The sequence below is a fragment of the Nothobranchius furzeri genome, chromosome 13 (genome assembly GCF_043380555.1).
Source record: "Nothobranchius furzeri strain GRZ-AD chromosome 13, NfurGRZ-RIMD1, whole genome shotgun sequence".
Taxonomy (NCBI): Eukaryota; Metazoa; Chordata; class Actinopteri; order Cyprinodontiformes; family Nothobranchiidae; genus Nothobranchius; species Nothobranchius furzeri.
Genome location: NC_091753.1, coordinates 60052468 through 60079967, shown reverse-complemented (window position 1 = coordinate 60079967; position 27500 = coordinate 60052468). Strand labels below are relative to the sequence as shown.

At 44.8% G+C, this 27500-nt stretch overlaps 3 protein-coding genes across 7 annotated transcripts in view; 1 reads left to right on the top strand and 2 right to left on the bottom strand.

Annotated features, from left to right (window-relative positions):
• ccdc9 (coiled-coil domain containing 9) overlaps positions 1-8560 on the bottom strand; it is a 30258-nt gene extending 21698 nt beyond the window's left edge. For 3 of the 5 annotated variants that reach the window (XM_054742266.2, XM_054742269.2, XM_054742270.2), the window contains exons 1-8: positions 8291-8422; positions 6422-6471; positions 6145-6249; positions 3866-4015; positions 1685-1990; positions 1099-1182; positions 858-1022; positions 608-789 (exon numbers count right to left, since the gene is read on the bottom strand). In XM_054742266.2, the coding sequence (XP_054598241.1) occupies positions 608-789; positions 858-1022; positions 1099-1182; positions 1685-1990; positions 3866-4015; positions 6145-6249; positions 6422-6424 (995 nt within the window). In that variant the 5' untranslated portion in view covers positions 6425-6471; positions 8291-8422. Of the gene's footprint in view, positions 1-607; positions 790-857; positions 1023-1098; positions 1183-1684; positions 1991-3865; positions 4016-6144; positions 6250-6421; positions 6472-7770; positions 7910-8290; positions 8423-8442 lie in introns of those variants that run through there. The other 2 variants (XM_054742268.2, XM_054742267.2) reach the window with 2 other exon arrangements.
• An 8880-nt stretch (positions 8561-17440) lies between these two features.
• bbc3 (BCL2 binding component 3) lies at positions 17441-22732 on the top strand. The gene is made up of 4 exons (XM_015950691.3): positions 17441-17635; positions 18382-18739; positions 20242-20438; positions 22540-22732. Exons 2-4 carry the CDS (start codon positions 18394-18396, stop codon positions 22636-22638), a joined length of 642 nt encoding a protein of 213 aa, XP_015806177.1. The 5' UTR covers positions 17441-17635; positions 18382-18393; the 3' UTR covers positions 22639-22732.
• A 4749-nt stretch (positions 22733-27481) lies between these two features.
• sae1 (SUMO1 activating enzyme subunit 1) overlaps positions 27482-27500 on the bottom strand; it is a 17382-nt gene continuing 17363 nt past the window's right edge. Inside the window, exon 10 of the mRNA XM_070543720.1 lies at positions 27482-27500. This exon is cut by the window's right edge and continues 157 nt beyond it. The gene's annotated coding sequence lies outside the window, so the exon portion shown is untranslated.

The following is a 27500-nucleotide window of genomic DNA, read 5'->3' as shown; positions in this document are numbered from 1 at the left end:
ATGAGCTGCAGAACCACCGAAGCTCCCTACCTACATTCTATTATCTACCTTCAATCATTCATGGTGATCAATAGTTTCTGATCGGTGATCCTGCTTCTGAATGTTAAAGACTGTTCAGTCTGTTCTGAGTGCTCGTACATGTTAAATACGAGAACTGTCCGTTGTCTGTTTTCTCTCATCTGTTGTTGTTTGGTGTGAAGCTAACTATGCGTCTGCTGCTGCCTCTGGGCCAGGTCCTCGTTCTGAACGAGGAGTTCTCAGGACACTCATCTGGTTAAATAAAGAAATCAGATCACGTCCCGGATGCCATGTTTGATGCCACCAACAGGAAGTAAAAGATTTCTCCTTCAGCCTTGAGCCAAATTTAGTCTTTCTACGATCAAAATCAGCTTGTGGCTTGACGGAGTCTGGTGGGTTTGATGACCTCCATGAAGGAGCGTCAGAACTTTTCTGACCCAAGACCTGATCATGGGTCAGAGGCGTCATACATCTGAGAAGATCTGGGCCAGTTTGCTCACAGGACACACCTGACCTCTGCTCTCAGACGCGTACTTGTGGAGCTGTGGGGAGAATGTTCTTGTGACAGAACCACACAAACAAATCTCACATGTTCTCAGTCTTCTGTGCGTCCCACTCTCGTCTCCACTGCCCTGTGGCGTTACGATGGCGAGCTAATCTCTCCTCATCAATCTGCTCGCGCTCCTTCTTCCAGCGCAGGTACTCGGCTCTCTCACGGCCGGTCATGGACATGGTCATGTCCACGGAGCCTTTGGCATCAGGCCTTCGACTCTGCAGATCAAAGATGGTTGAAAAGAGTGCTAAAGCTCCTTAAAAGCCTAAAGAACAATCCTCCTTACGGTCCACTCTCTCTCTAGCTCCGCGCCCGTCTTCACTTTGTCGAAATCCAGCCCTCCCCAATTCCGAATGTGTCTCCGGCTGCCCTCCTTTCGGTCCATGTCCGGAGCAGGACCAGAACGTCTGGGATCATCCAGGAAATTCCGGATTGGCTTATCTCCATCCGCCTGAAGAGAACCAGGAAGCCTGGTCATGTCTTAGCAGCTCTGGCAGTTATGAGAATAAAAACGGTGGATTTGTTACCCGCTGTCCTCTCTCGTACTCCGCTATCCGCTCCATTTCCTCGTTCATCTTCTCGATGTTCTGTCTCCTCTTCTCCTCCCATTCCTGCTCAAAGACACCTTTGTGATTCAGACTGGCTGTTCTGCTTTAATCACACGTTTTCATGTAGTTTTACTGTCAAGTGACCTTGGGTGTCCTGAAAGGCACTTTTAAATAAAATGTACTATTATTATTATTATTATTATAATAATTATTATTATTATTATTACTATTATTATAATTATTATTACTATTATTATTATTACTATTATTATTATTACTATTATTATTATTATTATTATTACTATTATTATTATTACAATTATTATTATTACTATTATTATTATTATTATTATTATTATTACTATTACTATTATTATTATTACTATTACTATTATATTACTATTATTATTACTATTATTATTGTCACGACTGAATAATTACACATCATCACCCTACAGATACGGAAACAAGACTGAATAAATATCAGTTGTTCTTATCCGGCCGATACCGATATTGATGCCGATATATTGAGAATCCCTATTTCAGTCCAACGTCCAGTTCTCACCTTGGATTTCCTGTCGACCCCACCAGGAGTCTCTCCTCCTCCTCCTGCTGCTCCTCCTGCTCCTCCTCTCCTTCCTCCTCTGCGACCTGGGCCTCCGGGCTCACCCTCTCTTGGTGTTCTTGGTTCCCAATCTCTCCTCTCTTGGCGACCCCCACCTCCTCTTGGACCCCCCCGACCCACTCTTCCTGAACCCATCCTCCTGGGGGTGCTGAGGTCATCACTCGGCCCTTTGTGGTCATCGTTTTCCTCAGAGCTTTTCCTTCCACGGGGTGTTGCTGCTTTCCAGTCATTCACCACTCTCTTCTCCTGCAGGAAGCAACCATTACAGGATCAAAATCACTAAATCAAACCATAAAAACGCAATTTCTGTAACGTCTACCTGAGCCAAGAGAAATGCTAATTAGCTTCACTTTATTTGGAAGGAAGGAAGGAAGGAAGGAAGGAAGATAGGAACTTATCTTTTATATAACGCCTCTCAAAAAATTCAAATAATACAAAAATTATTTTTTTAATTCAAAAAATATCATAAAATACTTTTTAAAGGAGACCACTGAGTCCACTGATCTCAGGCTCAGGGGGAGAGAGGTCCAGAGTCTGGGAGCCACAGCAGCAGATGATCTGTCACCTTTGACCTTTAGCCTGGTGCTGCACAACCAGTAGGCTTTGGTCACTGGACCTCAGGGACCTGCTGGGGGTGTAGGGACTAAGAAGATCACCAATGTGAGATGGTGCTTGTCCATTAGGGCTGCAATGATTCGTCAACGTTGTCGACAGATATCAGCAATAAAAATAGTCGAAATTGATCGTCGACGTTGTCGCCAGATGTGTTTTTCCGAAAGAGTGAGGCATCTCACTTCATTACAATCTCTGCTGAGAGTCGCACATGCGCAACAGCTTCTCTGCTGAGCGCCAACCAACAGAAATGGCGGCGTCCGACACCGCAGCTACGCGTACCAAAACATCTAAAGTTTAGGAGCGTTCTAGCCGGGATTCGGTGAATAAAAGGTGACCTGCATTATTTATAAAGCAGTCCTCTCGTAGCGGCAGCACCTCGCTGATGCAGAACACTTAACGAGAAAGCACGTCGGGCAGCTGGATGAACCAGTCCGACTCGCCTCGGTAGGATTTCCATAACAGGAAGGCCGACACGTTTTGTTTTGGATGGACATTTTTAAACGTGTTTTCACTTTTAAAGGAGATTTAATGTTATGCCCGACTGTGTCTGACAAAAGTATTTTAACTTTATTTATGTATTTATGTCTGTACTGGCTGGGCACTGTGCCTAATGTGTGTTAGGCAGCATTTTTATTGACTTTAGTAAGAATCGGCCAATCAGCAGCAGAGTTCAATAAAATGAGCATTTTCCATTGAAGTACCCGTCTTTCTTGTGTTTATTATCATTTTTCACACAATTAAAGCAATCTCATGCTAAACTTAAGAAACATTTAATAATTATCCGATTAGTCGACTATTAAAATAGTCGTTAAGTGCAGCCCTGTTGTCCATGTAAGGCCCTATAGACCAGAACCAGGGATGAACCCTGAAGTTGACTGGCTGCCAGTGAAGCTGGAGGAGAAGCGGGGTGATGTGGGTGTGTTTGGAGGACTTGGTCAGAAGCCGAGCACAGGCGTTCTGAACCACCTGTAGACGGTTCAGGGAGGTTCTGCTCAGACACGTGAAAAGAGAGTTACAGTAGTCTAAGCGTGAGGAGATGAAGGTGTGGAGAACTGTCTCAAGTTCAGAGCGGGACAGAATGGGACTCAGCTTAGCAACGTTCCTGAGATGGAAGAAGGAAGAGCCAACAAGAGAACTGACATGAGAATCCAGGGTGAGAGCTGGTTTGGGTTAGATTCAGCTGCAGAAAGTTCCCTCCAGGTTGTAATGTTGTATATAAAATACATTTAATCACTAAAAAAGATTTACAATCTTATTCTTTATATTTCAGGTTTAGTAGGAAAATGAAATGTTGGCTTTAATCTAGAAACTTCCTGCTTGACAGTATTCCTTCTCGGAGGCTCTGACACGCTGCTGTATAAAAGCAGACCTGGACTTGTTTCAGAGTAAAAACACTCGTCCAGCAGAGAAGAGCTGCAGGACCTGTAGGACGTAGCGACGAGCAGAAAACACCTTCTACAGTTGGGACAGGTGCATGCTGGGTACAGCAGACGGGCCAGTTCTCACCCCGGCTGGTTTACACAGGTCTACTGTGACCGTGATGTTCTCTTTCTCCATCTTCCTCCGGTCTGTCTCTGGGTCATGGGGGCGGGGCCTCCGAGGTGTTGTCACGGCAATCCCCTCCTGCTCCGCCTTTTTCTTGTCTTCTTGTATTTCCTGTTAGGGGAACAGAACAGCACTAGTGAGTGCTGCGTGCGAGGCACAGCTGTGACGCTGCTCTAGCCTGGTTTACACGGGGAAGGACCTTTTATTTTAACCCTTTTATGACCTTTCTGGTGTTTGAGACAGAAACACAAACAGTTCTTCTCATGAACGTCGTCCTTGGCTTCAGCCCCAACAAAACATAATAATGTGTGTTTCTGAGATTTGACCCTTTCACTGCCAGGTTTACCATCACCACCAGAACTGTGAAAAGATGTAAAAATACTTTTATATCTATTCTTTTTTTGTGTTTTCTGTTCGTTTGACCTGTTTTGGGGTTAAACTGTCACAGCCTGGGAGGTCACACAAACGCATAAAAATATTTTTGCTCACTTTATAGTTTTTGTACAGTTTCATGTTTTCTAAAAGTCACAATTTTAACCTGCAGACACAAAACTTCCTCGCATGAACTTCCTAACTCCCAATCTTCTAATTTAGTCCTTGGCTGCAGTCCTCGCACAACATAATAAAATGTGAGTGCGTTCCTGAGGTGCGACCTGCGTGCTGTCACACACAGCGCTGGTGTGATGAACCCCCGCCCGGTCACACAGGCCGAGCCGGAGGGGGAGGGGCCGGCTCTACAGCCAGCGACCCAAACAGCAGCTTGTGTAGGAAATGAGATGAGAACCTTCTGCTGCTCAGTCCCAACGTCGCGTCTAAAGAGGCGTGGTGATGGGGCCGTTGCCGTGGTGATGGGGCCGTTGCCGTGGCAGGTCCTTATGGCGCGGTATGGGGGCCAAAATTAAGACTACTGCCCAGCAGCAGGAGGCTATATAAACCCTGAAGCAAACTACCGACCTGATTAATGATCAACTGGCGCCGGTAACTGAGAGGCTGGCACTGCTTACTGAGGAATAGCACCTTTACCGGCGTTACTACTAGATACGCTAGGGACAAGCAGCCCTCGGCTGGTCATTGACTGGTTCAAACACTCCCGCTGCTGTCTATTAGTAAGTAAGTAAGTAAGTAAGTAAGTAAGTAAAAGTTTATTTATAGAGCGCCTTTCACAGATATAAATCACAAAGCACTGTACAACATGATAAAGATCAGGGCAAATACATCTAACCAATAAAAACATCAGAAAAACAATAGCAGTGATAAACGTAGAAAATAAAATCATGAGTATAAACAAAGTGAAGGTGTGAACCCGAACAAAGCCATCTTTTTGAAACATTTAGGGTTAGGGTTAGGGTTAGGCTAATGGCTAGACTCTCCAATGTTAACACCAGCCCATCCAGGCTAACGCTAGCCTATCCATGCTAATAGACAGCAGCGGGAGTGTGTGAACCAGTCAATGACCAGCCGAGGGCTGCTAGTCCCTAGCGTATCTAGTAGTAACGCCGGTAAAGGTGCTATTTCTCAGTCACCGGCGCCAGCTTATCATTAATCAGGTTGGTAGTTTGCTTCAGGATTTATATAGCCTCCTGCTGCTGGGCAGTAGTCTTAATTTTGGCCCCCATACCGCACCATAGGTCCTTAGCTCTCAGCTTAAGGGTCTCCACCTCTGTGGCGGTTTTTAAGGTAATTTTAATGATCTGTCTGTTTATCTGATCCATTGTTTTATTCTTGTTTATTTGACCCAATGTTTTTATGTTTTTTTGCTTTATTGATCTGTGAGGCGCCGTGGTGGCATGCTTTTGCCTGTGAGGCGCCGTGGTGGCATGCTTTTGCCTGTGAGGCGCCGTGGTGGCATGCTTTTGCCTGTGAGGCGCCGTGGTGGCATGCTTTTGCCTGTGAGGCGCCGTGGTGGCATGCTTTTGCCTGTGAGGCGCCGTGGTGGCATGCTTTTGCCTGTGAGGCGCTATTTAAATAAAAGTAGAGGTGAGGAAATGTGCTACATGACTAAAGCGGCCTTGTCTTGTCCTTCCTACACTGGTGTTCTAACAGTGATCCAGATCAGGTCTAGAAAATAAAACACACTGATAAAGCTACTGATGTCTGTTTATCCTTATTGTGTCTGAATAGTATGATTCACATTAGTTTGACCTTAAACTTGCACCAGTCTAGTTCCAAAAGTTCATTAGTCAGCGGAGAAATGAATTAAGACACCTGCAGGAAATATTTAAAATCCAAGATGTCCCCACCTGGTGCCTCTTTACCAGAGCTTCGTTCTTCTTCCTCAGAGCTTCGATTCGTTTGTCCAGCTCTGCATCTTTCTCCTCCTTGGTCTTCAGGTCCACTGCTGAAGACTGAAACAAGGACAAGCGGGTAGAAGAAGTCTGTCTGCTCCGAAAGTCTAACTGAACCAAAACTTGACTTTTACTTAGAGACAAAGAGCTAAAGTAACACTTTCACCTTCATGCAACACTTTAAAATTCCCTGAAATGTCCCTAGTGTCCTGGAACTGGTTTTCCCACTCACCATAGCTGCCTTTGGCGTCTTCAGATGCAGATGTGTGGATTCAGAAGGTCCTGAAATCAAAAGGTTTCTGGATCAAACTTGCTGGTTTATGTAAGACTTTAAACGTCTCATTCCCTGACTCAGCGTTTTTTATTTGACCTGATGTTCCACTCATGGACGTAATTTTGGGGGGGGGGGGACAGGGGGACATGTCCCCCCTGTCCCCCCCCCACTTTTTCCAAAGTCAAGTTTTGACCCCTGCACTTTTTACCATCCAAAAACAATATTACTCTATATTGAATTGACACTGGTTGAGCTCTAGGACCAAGCCGAAAACAACCTTTTGTGTTGAAGCCTGTTTCCTATTAGAACATACTGTAAAGATACCCCTCCCACCGCCCCCCCCCCGTGTCCCCCCCACTTCTAAAGTGAAAATTACGTCCATGGTTCCACTCTACTCCAAAAGGGTTCAAATGAAGACAACTGAACTTCTTTGGGGTTTTTTAGGCATTTTTCTTCTCTTTTGAGGAGCTTTGTTGATTCTGACTGGAATATGGGAGGGTCAAGCTTATAAACTGTAGCCGTCTGTTGCTGCTCAAGGGACCTGACACACAGAGGCGACCCGCGGCAGCGGCAACGCCGTCTACGCGTTCTGTTCCATGGCGAAATTGAAACTTCCGTTGTTTTGATTGGCTGTGTCAGGTTGGAGGGAATTAAGGTTATTTAAGCGGTTCAGAGTTAATAAAGTGGTAGATATGATGTTTCACACGGTGCTGCTAGAGTTATGTGAAATCTTACTTCTGATTTTACTATAAAACATAATAATAATCAACTTCTCCTCCATGTTTGCTCGGAGATGTACGGAGCATCCTGTCCGCTCATTGGTTAGTGAATCAAACTGGTCCTCGTCCGGGCGACAGCGATGAAAAGTTGAAAATGTTTCAATTTTCTGGGATCGCGTCTCTGGGTCGCCTGTGCACGACACGTGCACGAGCGCAAAATTTCACACGCACGTTTTTCACGTCTCGTTTAGTAGGAGGGAGACCCGCAATTATCGCTTTGTCACGCATTTCTCATTGAAAATGGAGGAGAGGCGATGTTGCCTCCCGTGTGTCGAGCCCATAAAGAGCAGAAACTATCTCCGAATACCCCTCGTCCCTACCACTGATTAGTCTTTTGTGTGAGGGGGTCAGAATAAACAAAGCTCCTTGATGAGAAGCGAAACGTCTTCAAGAAGCCAAAGAAGTGCAGTTGTCTTCAGTTGAAGTCCTCTGGATTGACCTGGATGACGTTCACCTGCGGTCTGACACATTAAAGGGACAGATGTGACTGGCTTACTTTGGTTGGCAGGTGGGATCATGTTCACTTACCTTTAAAGTGTACACCTGAACAACTCTAAAACACCCACGTGATCAGCTTTGAGTATGGTTTTCAACAGCTCCGACTTCTGCTGAATATTTCACACAAACGACTTTTCTGGGTCATAAATCAAACGCATTCGTGGCTAATCGACCTGTTAGAGCCCAGTTCTGTCAAATGAATGTTTTGGGGTTAACGTGAGAAGGTAGGTGAGTCCTTCATGCGCCTTTAAAGCGTCTGTAAGCGTACTAACAGGAGGCAAGATGGAAACACCCGAGTCACTGCAGAAACAGAGACGACACGGAACAGAATCCCGCATCACACCCGACCCGCATTTTATCACACCGCAACAATAACGCGTTTAGTTATCAGGTCTGCTGGGAGGTGACGCAAGCGCCCTGAGCCGACCCAAACGCGCCGCAAACTTCCTAATAAATGATAGTACAACGTTACAAACCCGACATTATTCAGGCCGAGCCAACGCGGAAACGTGTACGGGGTTTAGTGACACTCCGTGTTCAAATTACGTACCTTCGTAACAAGAGTAAGAAGATTGTTTAGACTCGGCGCTTTCTTGCCTATTTCTGCTCCTTAGCGTGTCCTCATGATTGAACCGTACGATGGCTAAAGCTAACTTCCTGCCAAATACAGACCCTCTCAGCAGATTTAAAGACGCAGCGTACCTCGAGCCAGTTAGCCTAGCATCGAGGTTCTTTCATTAGACCTTCATTCTTCCGCACCAGTTTTACTGGTTTAGGCAAAGAGATGTTAATTCGCAACCGAAACCCAACGTTTCAATTTAAGAAGGTGTGATTCGCAAACTGTCCACTAGAGGGGAGAAGAGGACAGCTCCCAACCGGACTGGAAAAGCTGCCGCCCAAACTCTTAAAGGGACAGTCACACAAAAACTGATCCATGGAGTCAGTGGATGAAACCCAAACATTTTGTAATTTGAATATTATTTTTATGCACATCATATGGAGGTAGTATAGATGAATAAAAGCATTAATTAATCAGGAATTAAGTCCATAATTGTTAGAATTAATTTTTTATGACATGTTAACAAAATTTGATTCAGATGGTGACTTCATTAGTATTTAGGATATAAAAAAAATTTTCATCTTGCTATTTAGGAAAATTAGATTTTATAAAGAATACAAGCATTGTTTTCATGGAATCATGAGATTATTGTGGTGCAAATCTGTGTTGTTCTAGTGAACTTACATTGTCCATTATTTCTACCTAGGGGATCACTATACAGTAACTCAACATGTGCAACTCGGTTTGCTGAATGTGACATTTTAAACTTGAATGAGGTGCTAGCACGATGAAACCGAGACTTCTCTCAGTAAAAACATTTAACTTTCCTCCTTGCAAAAAGATGCTTTATTGTCTGGAGAAAACAACATATTTAAATGATCAGCAATTCCAGTCGAGCTTTGTGAAAGACAGAGAGGCAATAAGATTGCTGTCCTGAAGATGACAGAAAATTTTAGCATCTTAGATTCCCTAAGTACAATACTACTACTAATGATTCAATTCAATTCAATTCAATTCAAAAATACTTTATTAATCCCAGAGGGAAATTGATTGATGATGATTATTATTATTGTTGTTGTTATCAATAACAACAACAACGACAACAATAATAATAAATATACTAGTAATCAGGTAAATATGTTTTAATATGACACTAATCCCCAACCAGTGATATCATGTACATTTTATTAGACTCAATTAATACAAAACAGTTTACTATTTTATGAACCAAGACAATAAAAATGTTTGTGACAAAAGGTGATTAAAAATGAGCTTTAGTTGTTTTTTAATTAAGTGATCTGTTAGTTTTCAGGATTTGTGTAAAAATACTAAAGTATGGGTGTAAAATGTTAAATATGCTGGTAAATTGTAATATTTCCAACACTGTGATTGTTTTACCCTCACTGACTCTGTGGTGAGATGACAGATTGTCCCGTGGCCCAGTTTCCGTGGACAACAACAAACAAACAGTCTCTGTTGTTGGGCAGGACACTGAGTAATGACCATGCAGGATTTGCTAATTGCTTGATAAGATCTTGAAACGTGAGCTGACGTTTCTCTGCCATCGCCTGACGAGGAGGAAGACAGGAGAGCCCAAGGTAAAGGTGGAGACCTGTAGGGGACATGCCCAACAGTAGCATTGATTACACTGACAAAAGCACTCCTGTGTCACACAGAGGTGGAAAAACTACCACTACTTCCTACTTAAGTACAAGTACCAATACTTTGATGACTTTTTTTACTCAAGTACAAGTAAAAGTATTTAACAAAATTTTTACTCAAGGAAAAGTAAAAAGTATTGTAAATAAAATGTACTCAAAGGAAAAGTTACTTAGTTACTTTTTTGTCAGCAGAAGGATCGATACATCTAGGTTGTGCAAAATCACAACGCCAGCTCACAACATGCTTGAGTGCACACACACACACACACACACACACACACACACACACACACACACACGCACGCACACACACACACACACACACACACACACACACACACACACACACACACACACACACACACGCACGCACACGCACACACACACGCATACACACACACACACACACGCACACGCATACACACACACACACACACACACACACACACACACACGCACACACACACACGCACACACACACACACACACACACACACACACACACACACACGCACACACACACACGCATACACACACACACGCACACACACACACGCATACACACACACACGCACACACACACACGCACACACACACACACACACACACACACACACACACACACACACACACACACACACACACACACACACACAGGTGTAGCCACAACTGCCCTGGGGTGCTCTGGCTCCACCCGTCCCTCTGACCACCACCAGCAGGCGAGGCGGGTTAAGTGTTTTGCTCAAGGACACAACAGCAGCATTCTCAGACCGGAACCGGGATCAAACCTGCAACCTTCCTATTACAGGACAACCCGCTCTACCTCCTGAGCTGCTGCCGTCCCTGATGGTAAATTATAGAAGAATAAATCATCTTAATCTGGTTCAGACCACAGAGGTTTAGACTAAAGTAGAGTTGATGTTAACAAACTCCCGGACCGTTAGAGACAAACGCTCCACAGAAGCCTCCATCCAGCTGCCTCCTGACTCATTCATCTGAGGGATGCAGGTCAGAGGCAGAATCAGCTCTCCAGATCAGCGCTGCTTTAATTATCCTGTGGCACCACGTGCTGGTTTGAGACGGTGTCCCGGTGTAGAGGTGTGGATCCCCTTTCAGCCTGGATACAAGCGGTGGGGCGGGGCCGGGGGCGGGGGGTGGATCCGACCCGGTATGAGCTCATTGTTGTCAGAGCCAAACAGCACAGTCTCCCGGGACGACATGAGAACCCTGGAGTGTCAGATCACGCAGAGGAAAGTGATGATGGTTTGTGTTGTTGATGTGAACAGCCAGCACCTGGGGGGCTGGGGGGGGGGGTCACCAGGCAGATGTTACAGCTGCTGAAGCCGCTTTATTAAGGTGAACTCAGGTTTTTGCCTCTTTCTGATGCTAATTCACTCGTATCACTTTGTTTATATAAGAAAGAAGTTCAGACACAAAGTCTCGCGTCCTTTCTCGACCTTTTTTATGATTACAACCTTTATTTAACCAGGAGAGTCTCGTTGAGATTAAAGTCTCCTGCGAGAGCGTCCCGGCCAGGACAAGCAGGGCACACACCAGTTACAGCTTTCATCCATGCATGCAGAGTTAAAACCAGCAAACCAAATAAAAATATAGGAACAGCACGTTACAATCATCAAAGCAGCTGCAGGTTCTTCTGACCGCGTGTTGAACGTTTCAACGCCGTTTGAAAGAGACCAGCTTCCAAACAGGAGCAGCAAACGGAAAACCTCTTTTCCCGTTTCAGTTCGGAGCTGACCGTAGAAACGGGTCAGCAGAAGGAACACAGCAGGAATCAGAAGATTGGTGGGAAATGTACAAACAAGAAGGAAGCTGAGCCCATAAGAGTCCGTCTACCTGCACACATGGAGCCCGAGTTGGTGTGCAGGTCCACGTGCAGCGATGTCTGTGCTCCACCAGTGTGACCCACAGCATCAGAGGCTTTAGCGAGGTCCATGACAGAGCTGCACAGGGATGCTATGATGTCACGGACCCCTTTAATGCAGCAGCGGTTGCACCGCGTTGCTTCCTGCAGCCGGACTGAAAATCAGATCAAATCTTATTACCAGAAAGAAGTTTGTTTAGTTGGACGAGTGATTCCAGAAGTTTGGCCGGAGCGGATCATCTGGAAATCGGTCTATAATTGTTCAAAAGTGTTGGGTCACCACCTTTCAACAGTGGAAGAACAAAAGCTTCGTCCAGATTGGTGGATTTCATTTGTGGCCAGAATGAGGCTGAAGAGGTGAGTCGGAGGGTTAGACGGACACGAATCTCTTTCATTCGTTGGCCTGTAATAAGGGTTAGGGTTAGGGCTACGATGCTGTAAAATCAGCTGCAATTATTCACAGGTTCCAAAAATCCAACATGGCAGAAAAAGCTGTTTTTTCTTCCTACGGTCACCGCATGCTTCCTCAGAATAACTTCTGGACCTTTAGTCAAAGTGAGACTCTGCTACTTACCTGAGACTCAGACCTACAGAAGTGTTTCAGCAACGATAAAGCTTTAGTCGTGTGTGAACAGTCGTGATGTGCTACAGAAGCACATTCCTCCACGCTGCGTTGACCCAACTTATCACAACAGGGACTTAGTTGGGAAACACTCACATGCTCACGCCGCGGGTCCAGCGGTGCGTCTCTGTTGGAGGAACCTGGATGAGGTCATGGTGCTGATCTTCAGACACCTTTTCTCTCTTCACAAACCAGCAGATGCTTTTGTTTTTCCCTGAAAATCACAGCTCTGCCACATTTTTCCTCCTGAATCCGAGGTTGGACAATCCGTGGGACCCTCCACTCCAGAACCCCTGAATAGTTTACCGGGGTGGTGTCGTGGTGCCCCCGCCCTGGTCTGCCAGGCCAGTGTAACTGCCCCTCATGTTGCAACCCCACACAACCTCGCCCCTTGCTGAGGAACTTTGACCTCCTCAGTGATGTCAGCAGTGAAAACAGCCTAACGTTGGTCACACATTATATTTGTTGTCACATAAACAAAAACAGGCAGGAAGTTCTGACCCGCTTCACTGCAGGAACGAGACCCGAGGCAGCAGATCTCCTTTACATGCTTACCTGCTACACAGGTAACTTCTCAGTGTGTGTGTGTGTGTGTGTGTGTGTGTGCGCGTGTGTGTGTGTGTGTGTGCGTGCGTGTGTGTGTGTGTGTGTGTGTGTGTGTGTGTGTGTGTGTGTGTGTGTGTGTACACCTTATCTAGTGCGGTCACATAGTCTATGCGCTCAGGTTACAGTGAATTAGCCTCTTGATGCACGCTCACACGTTGCAGGAGAGTAAACGATGCTGATGAAGAGGTATGCAACCAGAAACCTGGCAGCTGACTTCATCACAGGTGGCATCAGTCACCGATTGGCACCAGCAGGTGTTCTGAGTGTGAAGGTGTGAAACCTGAAACGGGTCCTTGAGCAGGCACTCGCTCCTCGGCTGCAGGAATTTTGATGACATCACACTTTATTTCTGAAGGCATCTCAGTGAAACCTTTAAAAGCTGATCTCTCTAGTTTTGAAGATCTGATTGTTGTCCATCCTCCCTCAGGATCATTTATCTTCTCAGCTCTGACTGAGAAACCAGATCAAATAAGCATTAAATCGAATTATTGATTGCAGATTCTTTTTGATTGGTGAATAATTTTCTGTTGCTGATGTTTGAAACATTTAAAAGACCACATTAACTGAAATGTGGGAATGACTTTGAAGGATAGAAATCACTGAAAATATTTTTATAAATAAACCTACTGGTGGCTATTTCTTTAAAGGTGCATTATGTAGAAATGAAGTAAAATGACATCATGTGGTAAATCTGGTTACTGCAACCAGTTTAAATAACTGTTTAAACTGGTTATGGGAGCTGCAGCCACACACACACACACACACACACACACACACACACACACTCACTGACGGTAAACAGTCGTTATGGCCCTCCTTCCTGACCCTAACCCCAACCCAGCAGCTGGATATGAAATATGTTTCAGTGGAAACTTCCTTCCTAAATGACTGAAACATCAGACTCTTTTGATTTTCTCACTGTAAAAATCATCATATTCTTACATACTGCACCTTTAATAATCAACAACGTTGCTATTTCTGGCCATTTGTTTTTACCAGAAAAAGGTTAGATAAAAAGTTCCCATTGGCAGGTTTTTAAATTAAACGTATGCACCTAACAACAAAGCAGATGTGTAAAAGCGTAATAGATGAAAGATTATATTCAGTTCATGATATGAAATCAACAGCATTTATCTAAGTAAACAACAGTTTTCAGTTTGTGTTAAATTTGTTATCTGATGAGTATCTGGTGACCACCACACATGACTCAAAGCTATCTATGATAGCTTCCAGTCAGGTTTTCGTAGAGCTCATTCTACTGAAACAGCTCTTCTTAGGGTCTCTAATGACCTTCTGACCCACAGTGATGCAGGGGACTGTTCTGTTCTGGTCCTGCTGGACCTGACTGCAGCCTTTGACACTGTTGACCATCACCTGCTACTGGAGAGGCTGAGAGACTGGGTAGGCCTATCAGGATCTGCTCTGGAGTGGTTCTCCTCTTATCTCTCTGAGCGCTCCTTTTCTGTGGCCGTCTCCAAGTTTAGGTCCTCCACCACCTCTCTTACCCATGGTGTCCCACAAGGTTCTGTGCTGGGGCCTCTGCTCTTCCTCCTCTATCTGCTTCCTCTTCAGCATGTCCTGAGCTCCTTCAAAGGAATCTCCTACCATCTTTATGCAGATGACATCCAACTGTACATCTCCTTTAAGCCCCATGAGATGTCTAAGCTGCAGCTGTTACACACCTGCTTAGACTCTATCAACACCTGGATGGTGGGAGCTTTCTTCAGCTGAATGAAGATAAGACTGAGATCCTCATCTGTGCCCCAGACAAGCTGGTTCCCAAAGTCAGAGACTCTCTTAAGCCCCCTTCAGACAGGCCATGAAAATCGGAAATGTTCCGGACTCTGTCCGTAAGACCTTTGTGTCTGAATACAAACATCCGGATAACGTGTTCTGGAATTAAACCGGACGAAGCCCCTAGTAACAGGTCCGGACTTGTTACGGACAGGGTGGCTGCTTCAGACTGGTGAGGTAGAGTTCCGGACAAGGGGGAGGGGACCGGGGGACGCTGTGCGCACCTATATAACTCGTTCCTGTAGCATGCGGCGAACCACGGCAGCTCGCCTCCTACGGTACCGCCTAGACGCTCGACGGAGCGCTTCACACCTCTTCAGTGATTCCTTTAACCATTGAGCTTCATCATCCAGGTCTCTTATGCGTCTTCGTGTGCGCAGAATTATGCTTAAGCGCCTCGTGATTTTTATCTTGAGAGGCGCTATAGAAATTATATTTTCTTCTTCTTCTTCTTCTTCTTCAAGTCTCCTAACCAGAGGATATTCGCCCGGGCATGTACCTGAGAGAGAACCCCACATTTACCCCCTCCAACCCAAATAAGGGTGTGTGTGTGTGTGTGTGTGTGTGTGTGTGTGTGTGTGTGTGTGCGCGCGTGCGCGGGGGGGTCCTCCGACCCACAGCTCATCTCATGGCCTGCAGCTGAGAGTTGTTTCACAAAGACAATGAGCTGGGGGTCAGGGGTCGAGATGGTGGGGGTTTCTAAGGTTACTTAGGATGCTAATGTTATGCAGCGTTCTCCAGCATCAGACTGCTGCAGCTGAAGACCTGCTTATCAACAAAAACCAAGAACCTTTGGCTGTGGAGAGCAAGAAACGGCTGTTGAAATAGAGTCAGCAGCTCAGAACGTTATAAAACTGGATGTGTGTATGCAGCAGCACACACACTTAGGGAAAGGCAGTAGGAAAACAATAACAGTACAGGCACACACACAAAGGCAGTAAGCTATTACTGTAATCTTCAACCAGACTCTGGACCTCTCTCCCCCTGAGCCTGAGATCAGTGGACCGACAATAACAAATATTATTATTATTACTATTAATAGATTTCATTTATTAATCACGTTATATTTCACAATCTCAAAGTGCTACTTAACATGATCAGAGTCCAGAAAAATAACTAGAATAAAATGAAAGAACATTACCGCCACGGTCTGACCGGACACTGCCTGATGCAACCACGGCATTGTGGCAAAATGGCTGCATTGTTGTGTAAAAACAACCGTAATTCATATGTCGTCAATCCTTAATGCTACACAGGCTAGAGGCTAACGTTGAGCTAACAATGCTAATGGTGAATTAGAAGCAGATAGTCGACTCTCAAAATATCTCAAACTACTTTTTCATTTTACAGACAACTCGACATACTTATCTACTTACTGTGTGTGACTCGTCTTCAGTCGTGACCTGGAACCTTCAGGTGCTGACCTGTCACTAGCAACAGTAGCTCAGAGGACTAGGTTTCGTACATAGGTGGGCTGCAGTACTCACATTTGACCACAGGGTGTCATTCTTACTTCATGCACCTTTAAGGAATCATTGACATTCTTTCAAATGTAAAGTCTCAACCATTGAATATTATTGGTTGCTGTTGTGAAAGATTTGTTTTTTTTATATTTCTGATTGCGTCGTTTCTAGGCAGTTTTTGACGTTGGTTTTTGTTGAGGGAGCGAGGTGTGTCATGAACCTGAGCCCAGGTGAAGTAAGGAGGAAACTAAAATTAAAGGTTTATGGGCGTACAGTTTTCCCATTCACTTCATAACTTTTAAAGAAATAAATGCATGTTTTTATTTTGCATTTGCTGGACTTAGGGTTTGCAGAGGTTGAAGGATGACAACTCACTCAGGATCATTTTGTGTGCGCGCGCGTGTGTGTGCGTGTGTGTGTGTGTGCGTGCGTGCGTGTGTGTGTGTGTGACCATTCTGAATCCTGACAGAAAAGCATGTCAGCACTTGTGTAATACAGCACACTTCCTGTTGTACACCCATCAAAATAAGAGCATTGTTATGACAAGAACGTCATGTACCAAAACCAACATCAAGAAAACTTCAGTAAATCAGCTTAAACACCACATTTATTTAAGGGGGAAACTACGTCAGAGATGAAAACCCAAATGATTTGATTATCTTCATGAGTGAACATAAAATGTGTTATTTTTTAATTGGGATTATTTCAGATTGATATTTTTTTGTTAATTAGCAGTTTAAAATTTGTTAGTATTTCCTGAAATAAAATCACAGCTTTTTAATCTGTTAACTTGTTTTAAAATGTATAAAGACGCAGTTATTTTTGTGGGTCATCTTGAGGCTTTCCTCAAACATTAATTTCTCTCTTACATCGTTAAAAAAGAAATTATTTACAGTGTACGTATTAGTTTATCTCTGCAGATGTTTCTTGCTTTCCTTTAGGAACAAAATGTGCTTTATTTTGAAGGACCAAAACGGAAGTTTGCGCTAAATGGGTTCAATGGAGCAGTTCGGAAATAAAAGCAGCTGGCTCGCGCCGAGACCCGTCAGTTCGGACCGACGTCGTCCCAGACCTGCAGACCTCGTTTATTTTCCAGTAGATGATCAATAATCAGCTTCAGACACAAAACTCTCCCACTCTGAAGCACCGGAAATGGAATGACGCGTGGCTCGTTGCTTCTGCTGAGTGGACGCTCGTCATCAGAGGCCGTTGCTGTCTTGGGGACTATTTACTTTAGTCTGATGTCCACCTCCCACCGTCGGCTTCAGACGTGCAGACAGCCTCACCGCGGAGCATCACGTTCACAGGGTAAGTGCGCCAAACCCAGCCTTCTGCTGCGGAAGGAGTTGGATTCGGTAGCGCAAAGTTGCATCATCTCAGCTGCACAGCTGGATGACCCCCCCTCCGGGAGTAATAATTGTTGATTTTCTTACATCGTGACTTTTTCTATGGTAGAGCTTTAAAAAGCCTCGGGATGTTCTGCGGGCCCGTCTGTCTGCTCGGGGCCGGACCGATGGGCTGGACATGCCCGGACATGTTGCACCACCAGCGGCTAAAATAAGGAAGATCAACGACGATTTTATCCTTTTACATCGTATCGGAGATCAAACGTCCCGATCGGCCTCAGCGGAACGTTGTTTGATGTTCTTGTAAAAAAGACAAATTTCGCTGCACGTAAATTTCTTTAGACTGACGACTGTTGTTTCCAGCGCATGCGCCCTCGTGTCCGCTGGGCACGGATTTGTTTACAAACACAAGTCTCGTGCTCTGAGAAGACGGTCTGTTGCTGCTGCTGCCCTCTGGTGGCCGAGAGGAGAGTAGCAGGCTGTCCGTGATGAGGTCATCGATCAGATGTTCTTGCGGCTGTGATCACGTGTCTGTGTCCAGCTTCAGGATGCTCTTGGTGTTTTACAGCCAGAGAAACAAGAGAGGTTATATTAAGGCACCAAGGTTTTCATACAAATGCATCAGAAACGTTTACGGAGAACAGTTCAGCACACCTCCACCTGGTCACCTTTACTCGTTTTAATGCAGGTGTGTGATTTATCCTCCAGGCTACCACTGAGATGGCCCGGGCAGAGACAGTCAGAGACAACGAAACCGGAGGAAACAGCCCTCTACCATGTCACAGCACCTGCAGCATGGAGGTGCCCCACCCCCTCCACACCTGGCCCAACATGCTCACGGCAGCTGCCAGAACCAGCAGGAGTGGGATCGGACTCGGCGCTGTGCATCTCCGCCACAACCAGCATCACCTGGAACCTTTTCAGGCTCTAAACCGGCTGTACCTGATGTCGTATCCTCACCCAGAGGGCCAGCAGTTGTCACCAACACCTCCACCTGCACCTGCACCACCCTCCAACCAGAGGAACGAGAGTAGCCAGGAAATAAATGACTCGTTAGATCTCTCAGGTAGGACCACGTTTGGTTCTGACAGGCAAACAGAGATGCTGAGGTTGTACAGGTGGGACGTCAGACATACCCCAGAACAGGATGACATGATGATGTCATACAACTGTGTTGTTAGGGAGCCTAAGTCCCGCCCATCTCCTTCCAGACCACGGGTCAAGAACAAACGAATGAACGCAAGTCAACGGGGCTGAAACTGCTATTGTGATGATGTCCCACGCATTTCACACATGATGTCCGTGAATTTTAGACGCGTTTGATACCAAAGAACGCGTTTATTTTCTAACAGGGGAAACGCTGTTTTAGGTGTTGTGTGAAAATAAGTCCAGGACTACAAACGTGCTTCACAAAAGTGACGTCATCGACCCAGACACGGAGAAAAACAGGGAAATGGCTGCAAGTTCAGCAAACTTCAAATCTTCCTTCAGGAGGGAAGAAGCACCATAAATCTGGTCATGTGGTGAGTAGCAGCTACGCTAGGGGGAGGAGCTTATGTGCTGATGTCACATATGCGACGTGCTGACGTCTGATTACTAACTTTTACAAGCTGATAAATCTCTAAATACGTGACAGGTGTGGTGGAAACACCGTCGTTAGTTTTCATCTAAACGGACGTACAGCATGTGGTCCGGGCGTGAGGCGAGCGGGTCAGGAAACGTTCAGGGACCTGCGACCGGAGATGGACCGGACTCATCAGTACCTGGACAATAACGCTCATTATTATTCCTCAGAGGGAACTTTGACCTCTACTGGTGAGCTGGGGCCGCCCCCCAGCTGTGCTCTCAGGCATGTCCAGACTCGTCCTCTGCTGCCGTAGCTGCTGGTTCATCAGTCAGCAAAGTCAATCGATTATTTTAATGTCCGTGTGACCAAAAGTCAGTAAAATCCTCCATTTCTGCTCTTTTATTTGAGTTTATAAAATCTCAGGTCGGTTCTTCAGCTTGTTGTTGTTTTTATCAGCTGGTCAAACGGTGTAAACAGGAAGCAATGCAACCGCAGAGCCGTGCCCGTGCTGGTGTCGTTTTCAGAGGCGCCCCACCCCGCCTTTCTCACACTTCCTGTCTCTGATTCGTCTAAGGAAGTGGGGGTGGGGGGGTCTGTTACCTTGTCTGCCCAAAAATCAGGTTCATCCCAAGCTCCGCCTCCTTTTCTCACTCATCCTATCATATTTCAGCCCCCTGCAGTCTCCTCCAATCACGTGCAGACGTCTCCGTGAGTCAGAGTTACCTTGGCAACAGGCCAGGGTCTTCCTGTTTGTTTTGCTCGCTCGCTCACTCCCTCCCTCTCTTCCAGTCTGGTCACCTGAGGGTCTCGTGTCTGACCCGGGCTGAAGCTTCATGCTAGCACCAGACTCAATAAGCAGATTAAAAGATTACTGTGTGAAGAGACAGCAAGTCACCGCTGGGCTCCTAAAGTCCAGTAAAGACTATCTCAGTGTAGAAGCCTTCCTGCTGGAATCTCTTAACAGAATGGGATCAATCCCATTTTGTGTTCTTCTGCCACAGATTCAGACAAAGAAGAAGAGTCCCGGCACGTCTTCAGCAGACGGGGACCGCTTCCTGACCTGCTGCCCCAGAATGAGCACCCGTCCAGGGTTCAAATCCCTGGAGGAGTGGCAGTGCCGGAGCTGGACGTCCTGAGAGTGGCGCAGCAGCTGAGGACAGTCGGAGACGAGTTCAACGCCACAGTCCTCTGCAGAGCAGTAAGGGCGGGACCGAAGCTTTAGGGGCCAAATGTTGACTTGTGGTTCTGAGGTGTTTATGGCAGCGTTAATTCATCCCTTTGTGCTGCGTGGATGTGAGAGGCTGGGCGGGAGTCCAGCTGGTCCTCCAGAACCACCATTCAGCATCTTCTCTGGTTCCTGTGTTCCAGCTCACCTGCTGTTTGTTACTCAGCAGGTGAGCTGGAGCAGAGAAACAACTAAAACATGCTGGATGGGGTGGGGGGGCTGCAGAACCATTCTCTGTCCTTTATAGTTGTGTTTTTAATTCTCTAATATAACAATAATGATATAATAGTAATAATACTTATATAATAATTATTATTGTTAGTATATAATCATAGAAATATTCTTAAATATCAAATAATTTTTATTATATAGTTATAATAATAATTATTGTATATTAATTTTTTAGATATTAACAATAATCATATGAGTATTAATGGTAATATTAAAATTATTATTATATAGTTATATAATAATAATTATATATAATTATTATTTTATAGTTATTAACAATAATCATATATTAATATTAATGGTAATATAATGATTATTATTATATAGTTGTTATATAATAATTATATTTTAATATTATTTTATAGTTATTAACAATAATTGTATATTTGTGTTAATGGTAATATTATAATAATTATTATATAGTTATATAATAATAATTATATATTAATATTATTTTATAGTTATTAACAATAATCATATTAGTATTAATGGTAATATAATAATAATATTTATATATTAATATTATTTTATAGTTATTAATAGTCATATATTAGTATTAATGGTAAATTATAATTATTATTATATAGTTGTTATATAATAATAATAATTATATATTAACGCATTCACTGCCATTGACGACTAAAGTCGTCATTTTAGATCCAACCGTTCACTGCCAATGACGACGTCATTTGCATTTTTTTACTGTTTGAGCATCGGAACGAGCCCCCGTGCTGAGAACAAACATCTCAGCGCTGAAGCCGATCTTCATCCGCATACGTCACAGATCACGTGATCAGGAAGCAGAACATCCATGTGTTTGGAGATCGTTTTGGGCCGTTCCTGTAAAAAAAAGTGAGGCGCGATCCGGAAAAGCGTCTGCTGATCACAATTCAACAACGGGTTCTGAAAGAACGGATAACGCTCAAAACACGCAGACTCTTCCTGATGTAAGAGGTGAGTCTCCGCTTTGTTTTGGTTGTTTTGGCATCGACATCATGCTAGCGTGCAACGTTCTGTGACTCTTAAAAAAACAGTAAAAACGGTGAGAAACGCTGGCAGCGAATGAGTTAATATTATTTTATAGTAATACTAATCATATATTAGTATTAATGGTAATATTATAATTATTATATAGTTGTTATATAATAATATATTCATATTATTTTATAGTTAACATTAATCATATATTAGTATTAATGGTAATATTATAATTATTATATAGTTATATAATAATAATAATTATACATTAATATATAGTTAAACAATAGTCATATATTAGTATTAATGGTAATATAATTATTATATAGTTGTTATATAATAATAATATATTAATATTATTTTATAGTTATTAACAATAATCATATATTAGTATTAATGGTAATAGTATTAATGGTAATATTATAATTATTATATAGTTGTTATATAATGATAATATATTAATATTATTTTAGTTATTAACAATAATCATATATTAGTATTAATGGTAATAGTATTAATGGTAATATTATTATTATTATATAGTTGTTATATAATAATAATATATTAATATTATTTTATGGTTATTAACAATAATCATATATTAGTATTAATGGTAATATTATTATTATTATATAGTTGTTATATAATAATAATATATTAATATTATTTTATGGTTATTAACAATAATCATATATTAGTATTAATGGTAATATAATAATAATGATTCCATAAACTAAGGTCAGCTCGGGTTAGGCTTGTGCGAGTTTTCCCAGACGCATCGTCCGCCTGAGCTCGTTCACGCTGACCTGCTGGTTTAGATGAGGACTCCTTCTCTCAGACTAACTGGTGTTTGTCTCTGTCCCAGCTTGCTGCACCCCCCCACTGGGAGGACTGGAGGGACGTCTTCAGAGCAGTCCTCACCTTTGTCACCCAAGCACTCAGCACGCTCTGCAGGCGGACGTAGACCTCCCATCCAGACTCCGCCTGGTTCTGACCTCTTCCTGCTGGACTTTGGTTATGGATGGGGTGGGGTGGGGGGGAAGATCTGTAGAATCTGGACCTGGTGGTCCGTCAGTCAGTCGGCTGGTCCGGCCTGGACCTGACGGACCAGCAGTTACCACCTGTACATCTGTGATATTCTTCTGTTATGTCTTTGTCTCGTCTCAGGTAGTTGTGTGTGTGTGTGTGTGCGTGCGCGCGCATGTGTGTGTGTGTGTGAGACAGACTCTGCAGCCTGGGTCTTCTCTTTAGAAACTGTGAACTGGACTCTGGGTTTAAGTCCAGCTCAGAGCGAACCCCTCACCGATCTGTTTCATGGTGCCTTTCCGCCGGGGCTCCGCCTCCAGAACGGCGACAATCAGACCCGAAGTGCTTCGGTTTTATAATCCTGCTGAGTAAAGATGCTCGCCCTGAAAGTCTGGTCATAAGAAGCACTCGTGTTCCTGGGTTCTGGGTTCAGCTCTAGCTGATCAGCTGTAAATATTCCTCTGGGAGACGGGTCGGAGCGATGCAGGGGCGGGGGTCTGAAGTTAAATCCAGTGGATTTGAGAAGGTATTCCCAGATCTGGACCTTTTGTAAAGTATTGACCATTTTCTTTTTTTCATTGTAGTCGGAGAAAAAACTGAAATAGTCAAAAATGTAATTTATTTTGGAAACTATAGCTTGTTTTATGTAAAATAATTTATTTTTCTAGGCTCTGACCACGTGTGGAAGATTGAGTCAGCAGGATGAAAGCATGAATGTCCCCATCTGAAAGTGATGAATCAGCTGTGATGAGTTCAGATCAAATAAAACAGCCAGTTGTCTGAAGTCAGGGTCGGGTTCTCCTAGTCTGTGTGTGAAGCAGCAGGTTCTGGTGTCTCCGCGGGTCGGACCCTTCTGGTACTGAACATGTTAACACGTATGTGCTGTAACATACTTGAGCCTCAAAACGCCACAGTCAGGATTTGGGTTTGACTCAGATGTCTTGGTTATTTTTGACGTTTGAATCCTGGACGTGTGTCCATCCCACGGGCAGAACCGCTGTGATGCCACCCGTCTGAAGCAGGTCCACTCGCGGAGCTGCGTGTCAGTCAAACTGTGTTTGCAGTTTTTGTCTCATGTAACATTTTCCTTGGATTTTGTACTTTTTTCTTTTTTACACAATAAAAACAAACAAAACAGCAGTTTTAGCTTTGATTTGTTCGAAAGAGTTAAAGAATCCTGATTATTAGTGTCACTGTAAACATTAAACCCGTCAGAATTGGTAAACAAAAGCTTGACGGAATCACCCGTCTCTGCAGGGCAGCCTGGTCCTCATCTTTAAAAAGAGTTCGCTAAACCGAATCCTCCAGGGAGGAGTCACTGGCGCTTTGGCCTGTGAACGCGTTGCTGCACCTGCTGGTGGAGGCTGCCGTTATGGCCGTTGGGTTTGTCGCCGTTCTAATGTAGGAACAACACGTCCTCCGGCCAAGTCATTGCCTAGGAGGACATCAATCCCCTTGATGGGCAGTTCTTTACACACCGCAACATTAACCGTCCCACTCACAAGAGGACACTTGAGAAACAACGAGTGCACAGGAGTGGGTAGCCATCCCATTTCAACACCTTGCAGAATAACAGAAGATCCAGCAGCGCTCACAGATGAAAAAGGTAACACGTTTTCTAGCATTAAAGTCTGGGATGCTCCCATGTCTCTTAATATTTTGATCGGCTTCTTTGCCTCAGAGTCCCCAGTTAAGGAGAATAAAGGGTTAAAACGGGTCTGGGAGGTCTCCTTTTCCTCTTATTTCCTCAGGAGAGGAGGAGGTCTTCACAAAACCAACCTCTTTGCTGCTCAGTTTGCATTGCATCATTAGAGGCCACGCATCCCGCGGCCACCGAAGAGCAGTCGCAATCCGCTCAAAAGCCATGAAGTAGCCGTCCACTTCGGTTTCCCTAAATTTTGGCAATATGTTGATGTATTTAGCAGATGCTTTTGTCCAAAGCGACTTACAAGTGATAATCGGCATGTTGTCCTTGAGGCTAACAACAACAACAACAACAATTTCCAGTCAGTCGTAGGTGGCAGTGAGGCAGCATGATGAATCATGGAGAGGAGGGAACAAGGAGTGGACGGTACAGAGGGGGGATGGGTGCAGGGAGGGTCCTAGTTTAGAAGATGCTCTCTGAAGAGCAGGGTCTTCAGGAGTTTCTTGAAAGTCAAAAAGGAAGCCCCTGTTCTGGTAGTGCTTGGTAGGTCATTCCACATTTGTGGAACGATGCATGAGAAGAGTCTGGATTGTCCTGAGCGTGGTGTAGGCACTGCTAGCCGACCATCCTGTGATGACCGGAGCGGCCGGGCTGAGACGTAAGCCTTTGCAAGAGGATTCAGGTAGATGGGAGCCGTACCATCTCGGACTTTGTATGCTAGTGTTAGCAGTTTGAATTTGATGCGTGCTGCTAGCGGTAGCCAGTGGAGCTCAATGAACAGAGGGGTGACGTGTGCTCTTTTTGGCTGATTGAAGACCAGACGCGCCGCTGCGTTCTGGACCATTTGAAGAGGTCTCACAGTACAGCCTGGAAGACCAGTTAGAAGGGCATTGCAGTAATCGAGGTGGGAGATGACAATAGATTGCACCAGGAGCTGGGTGGCATGTTGTGTTAGGTATGGTCGGATCTTTCGTATGTTATACAGCGCAAAGCGGCATGAACGAGCAACAGAGGCAACATGATCTTTAAAGGTCAGGTGTTCATCAATCACAACACCCAGATTTCAAACTGCCTTTGAAGGAGCCAGAGATAGGAAGTCATTCTGGATTGAGATATTGTGCTGTATGGATGGTTTTGCTGGGATGACAAGTAGTTCAGTTTTAGAGAGGTTGAGTTGGAGATGGTGGGATTCCATCCTTTTTGATATGTCAGAGAGACAGTTTGATATTCGTGCAGAAACAGTGTGGTCGTCTGGTGGAAATGACAGATAGAGGTGTCGTCTGCATAGCAGTGGTAGGAGAAGCCATGTGATCGAATGATCTCACCCAGTGAGGTGGTGTATATGGCAAAGAGAAGAGGTCCTAGTACAGAGCCCTGGGGGACTCCTGTGGCAAGATAGTGCACGGTAGAGGATTGTCCAAGCCAAGATACACTGAATGATCGTCCTGTGAGGTACGATTCAAACCAGGCGTGTGCTTTCTCTGTGATACCCATGCTAGAGAGTGGACAAAAGGAAGCCATGGTTGACAGTGTCAAATGCAGCCGATAAGTCGAGCAGGATAAGCACTGAGGATTTGGCAGTCACTCTAGCTTCTTTTAAGGATCCCGTCACTGCTAACAGAGCAGTTTCAGTGGAGTGGCCCTTTGTGAACCCAGATTGGTAAGGGTCAAGCAGACAGTTTTGTGAGAGGTATTCTGTGATCTGCTTGAAAGCCACCCTTTCAATGATTTTGGACAGATAAGGGAGATAGGTCGGTAGTTCTCCACATGATTTGGAGGAAGAGATGGGTTTTGTTTTTAGCAGTGGTTTAACCTGAGCATGCTTGAGAGAGGTGGGAAATGTACCGGATGTCAGTGAAGCATTGATCACATGTGTGACTGCTGCGGCTACTGTAGGAGCAATAGCTTGGAGCAGCTTAGTCGGAATGGGGTCCAGTGGGCATGTAGTAGGGCGGCTGCACGTGAGAAGCTTGGACACACAGTTCTCAGTGAGAGGGGAACAAGAGGAAAATGAAGCAGTAGGGCTTGAGATGGTTGGGCTAGAAGGAGTTTGTGGGAGTGAATGTTCAGGAGTGGCCAGTTGAGTAAACTGTTTGCTTATAGCTGCCACTTTGTCAGTGAAGAATGAGGCAAAGGAGTCAGCTGATAGATTGTTGGTTGGAGGTGGAGATGGAGGGGTGAGCAGAGTTTTGAATGTTGAAAATAGTTTCTGAGAGTCAGTAGAGCTGAGAATTTTGTCAGTGTAGAAAGCTTTCTTTGCATCAGTGATGCTGGCAGAGAATGAGGACAGTAATTCATGAAATTTCAATTGATCACCAGGATCTCTTGTTTTGCACCATTTCCATTCCGCAGCTCTAAGATTGGTGCGTAGAGACCGGAGGGTATCATTTAGCCAAGGGTGCGACTGAGAGGATCTAGCAGGTCTAGTGGCTAAAGGACACAAGTTATTAAGACAAGAGCAGAGTGTGGAGCAGAGTGACTCGGTGGCATCATTCACTTCATAAGCAGAGAAGGTGCTGGGAGGTGGAAGAGTGGAGGCAACAAGAGAGGAAAAGTGGTTGGGTGCCAGATTGCATAAGAGGCGTGCACTTACTTAAGTCTAGGGGTTGCGAAAGAGACGGCACATGGGAAGCCTTCAGATGATCCCGGCTCTGTGGCAGTTCAGCTCAAGCCTCCTGGACCTGGCTCCGAGTCAGTTGAGTCTGGGAGTCGGGCTCTCGTTTTGGGAATGCACGGCTTTGTGCTTCTGTCTCCCGTCTCGAGGACACCTCGGCTTGGGCTTCCAGCTCCAGTTGTCTGATGCGTACTGCAGTCTCAGCAATTGTTTCGATTTCGAGTCTGCATAATTCAAGTTCAACTTAGAGGCTGATGAGAGGGGCCAGGAGAGAAAGCTCTATCTGGAGATGAGCCAATCGCAGTTTAAGTCGGGCTCCTTCTGGACTTCCCCTCCCAGGGGACTGAGGAGGAGGAGGGGAGGTGAAGGGGTTTGGATGGCAGCTTTATCACCCTCACAATTATCACTTTCACTCCCCGACACCTGTTGTGAAGTAGCGGTGGGGCCTGGGCCATCCCAGCTGATCTCCAGAGGAGCAGCTAGGCCTGGTTCCATCAAGGAAGAGAGCGCTCCCTGGGCTACCAGGTAATCAATCACTAAT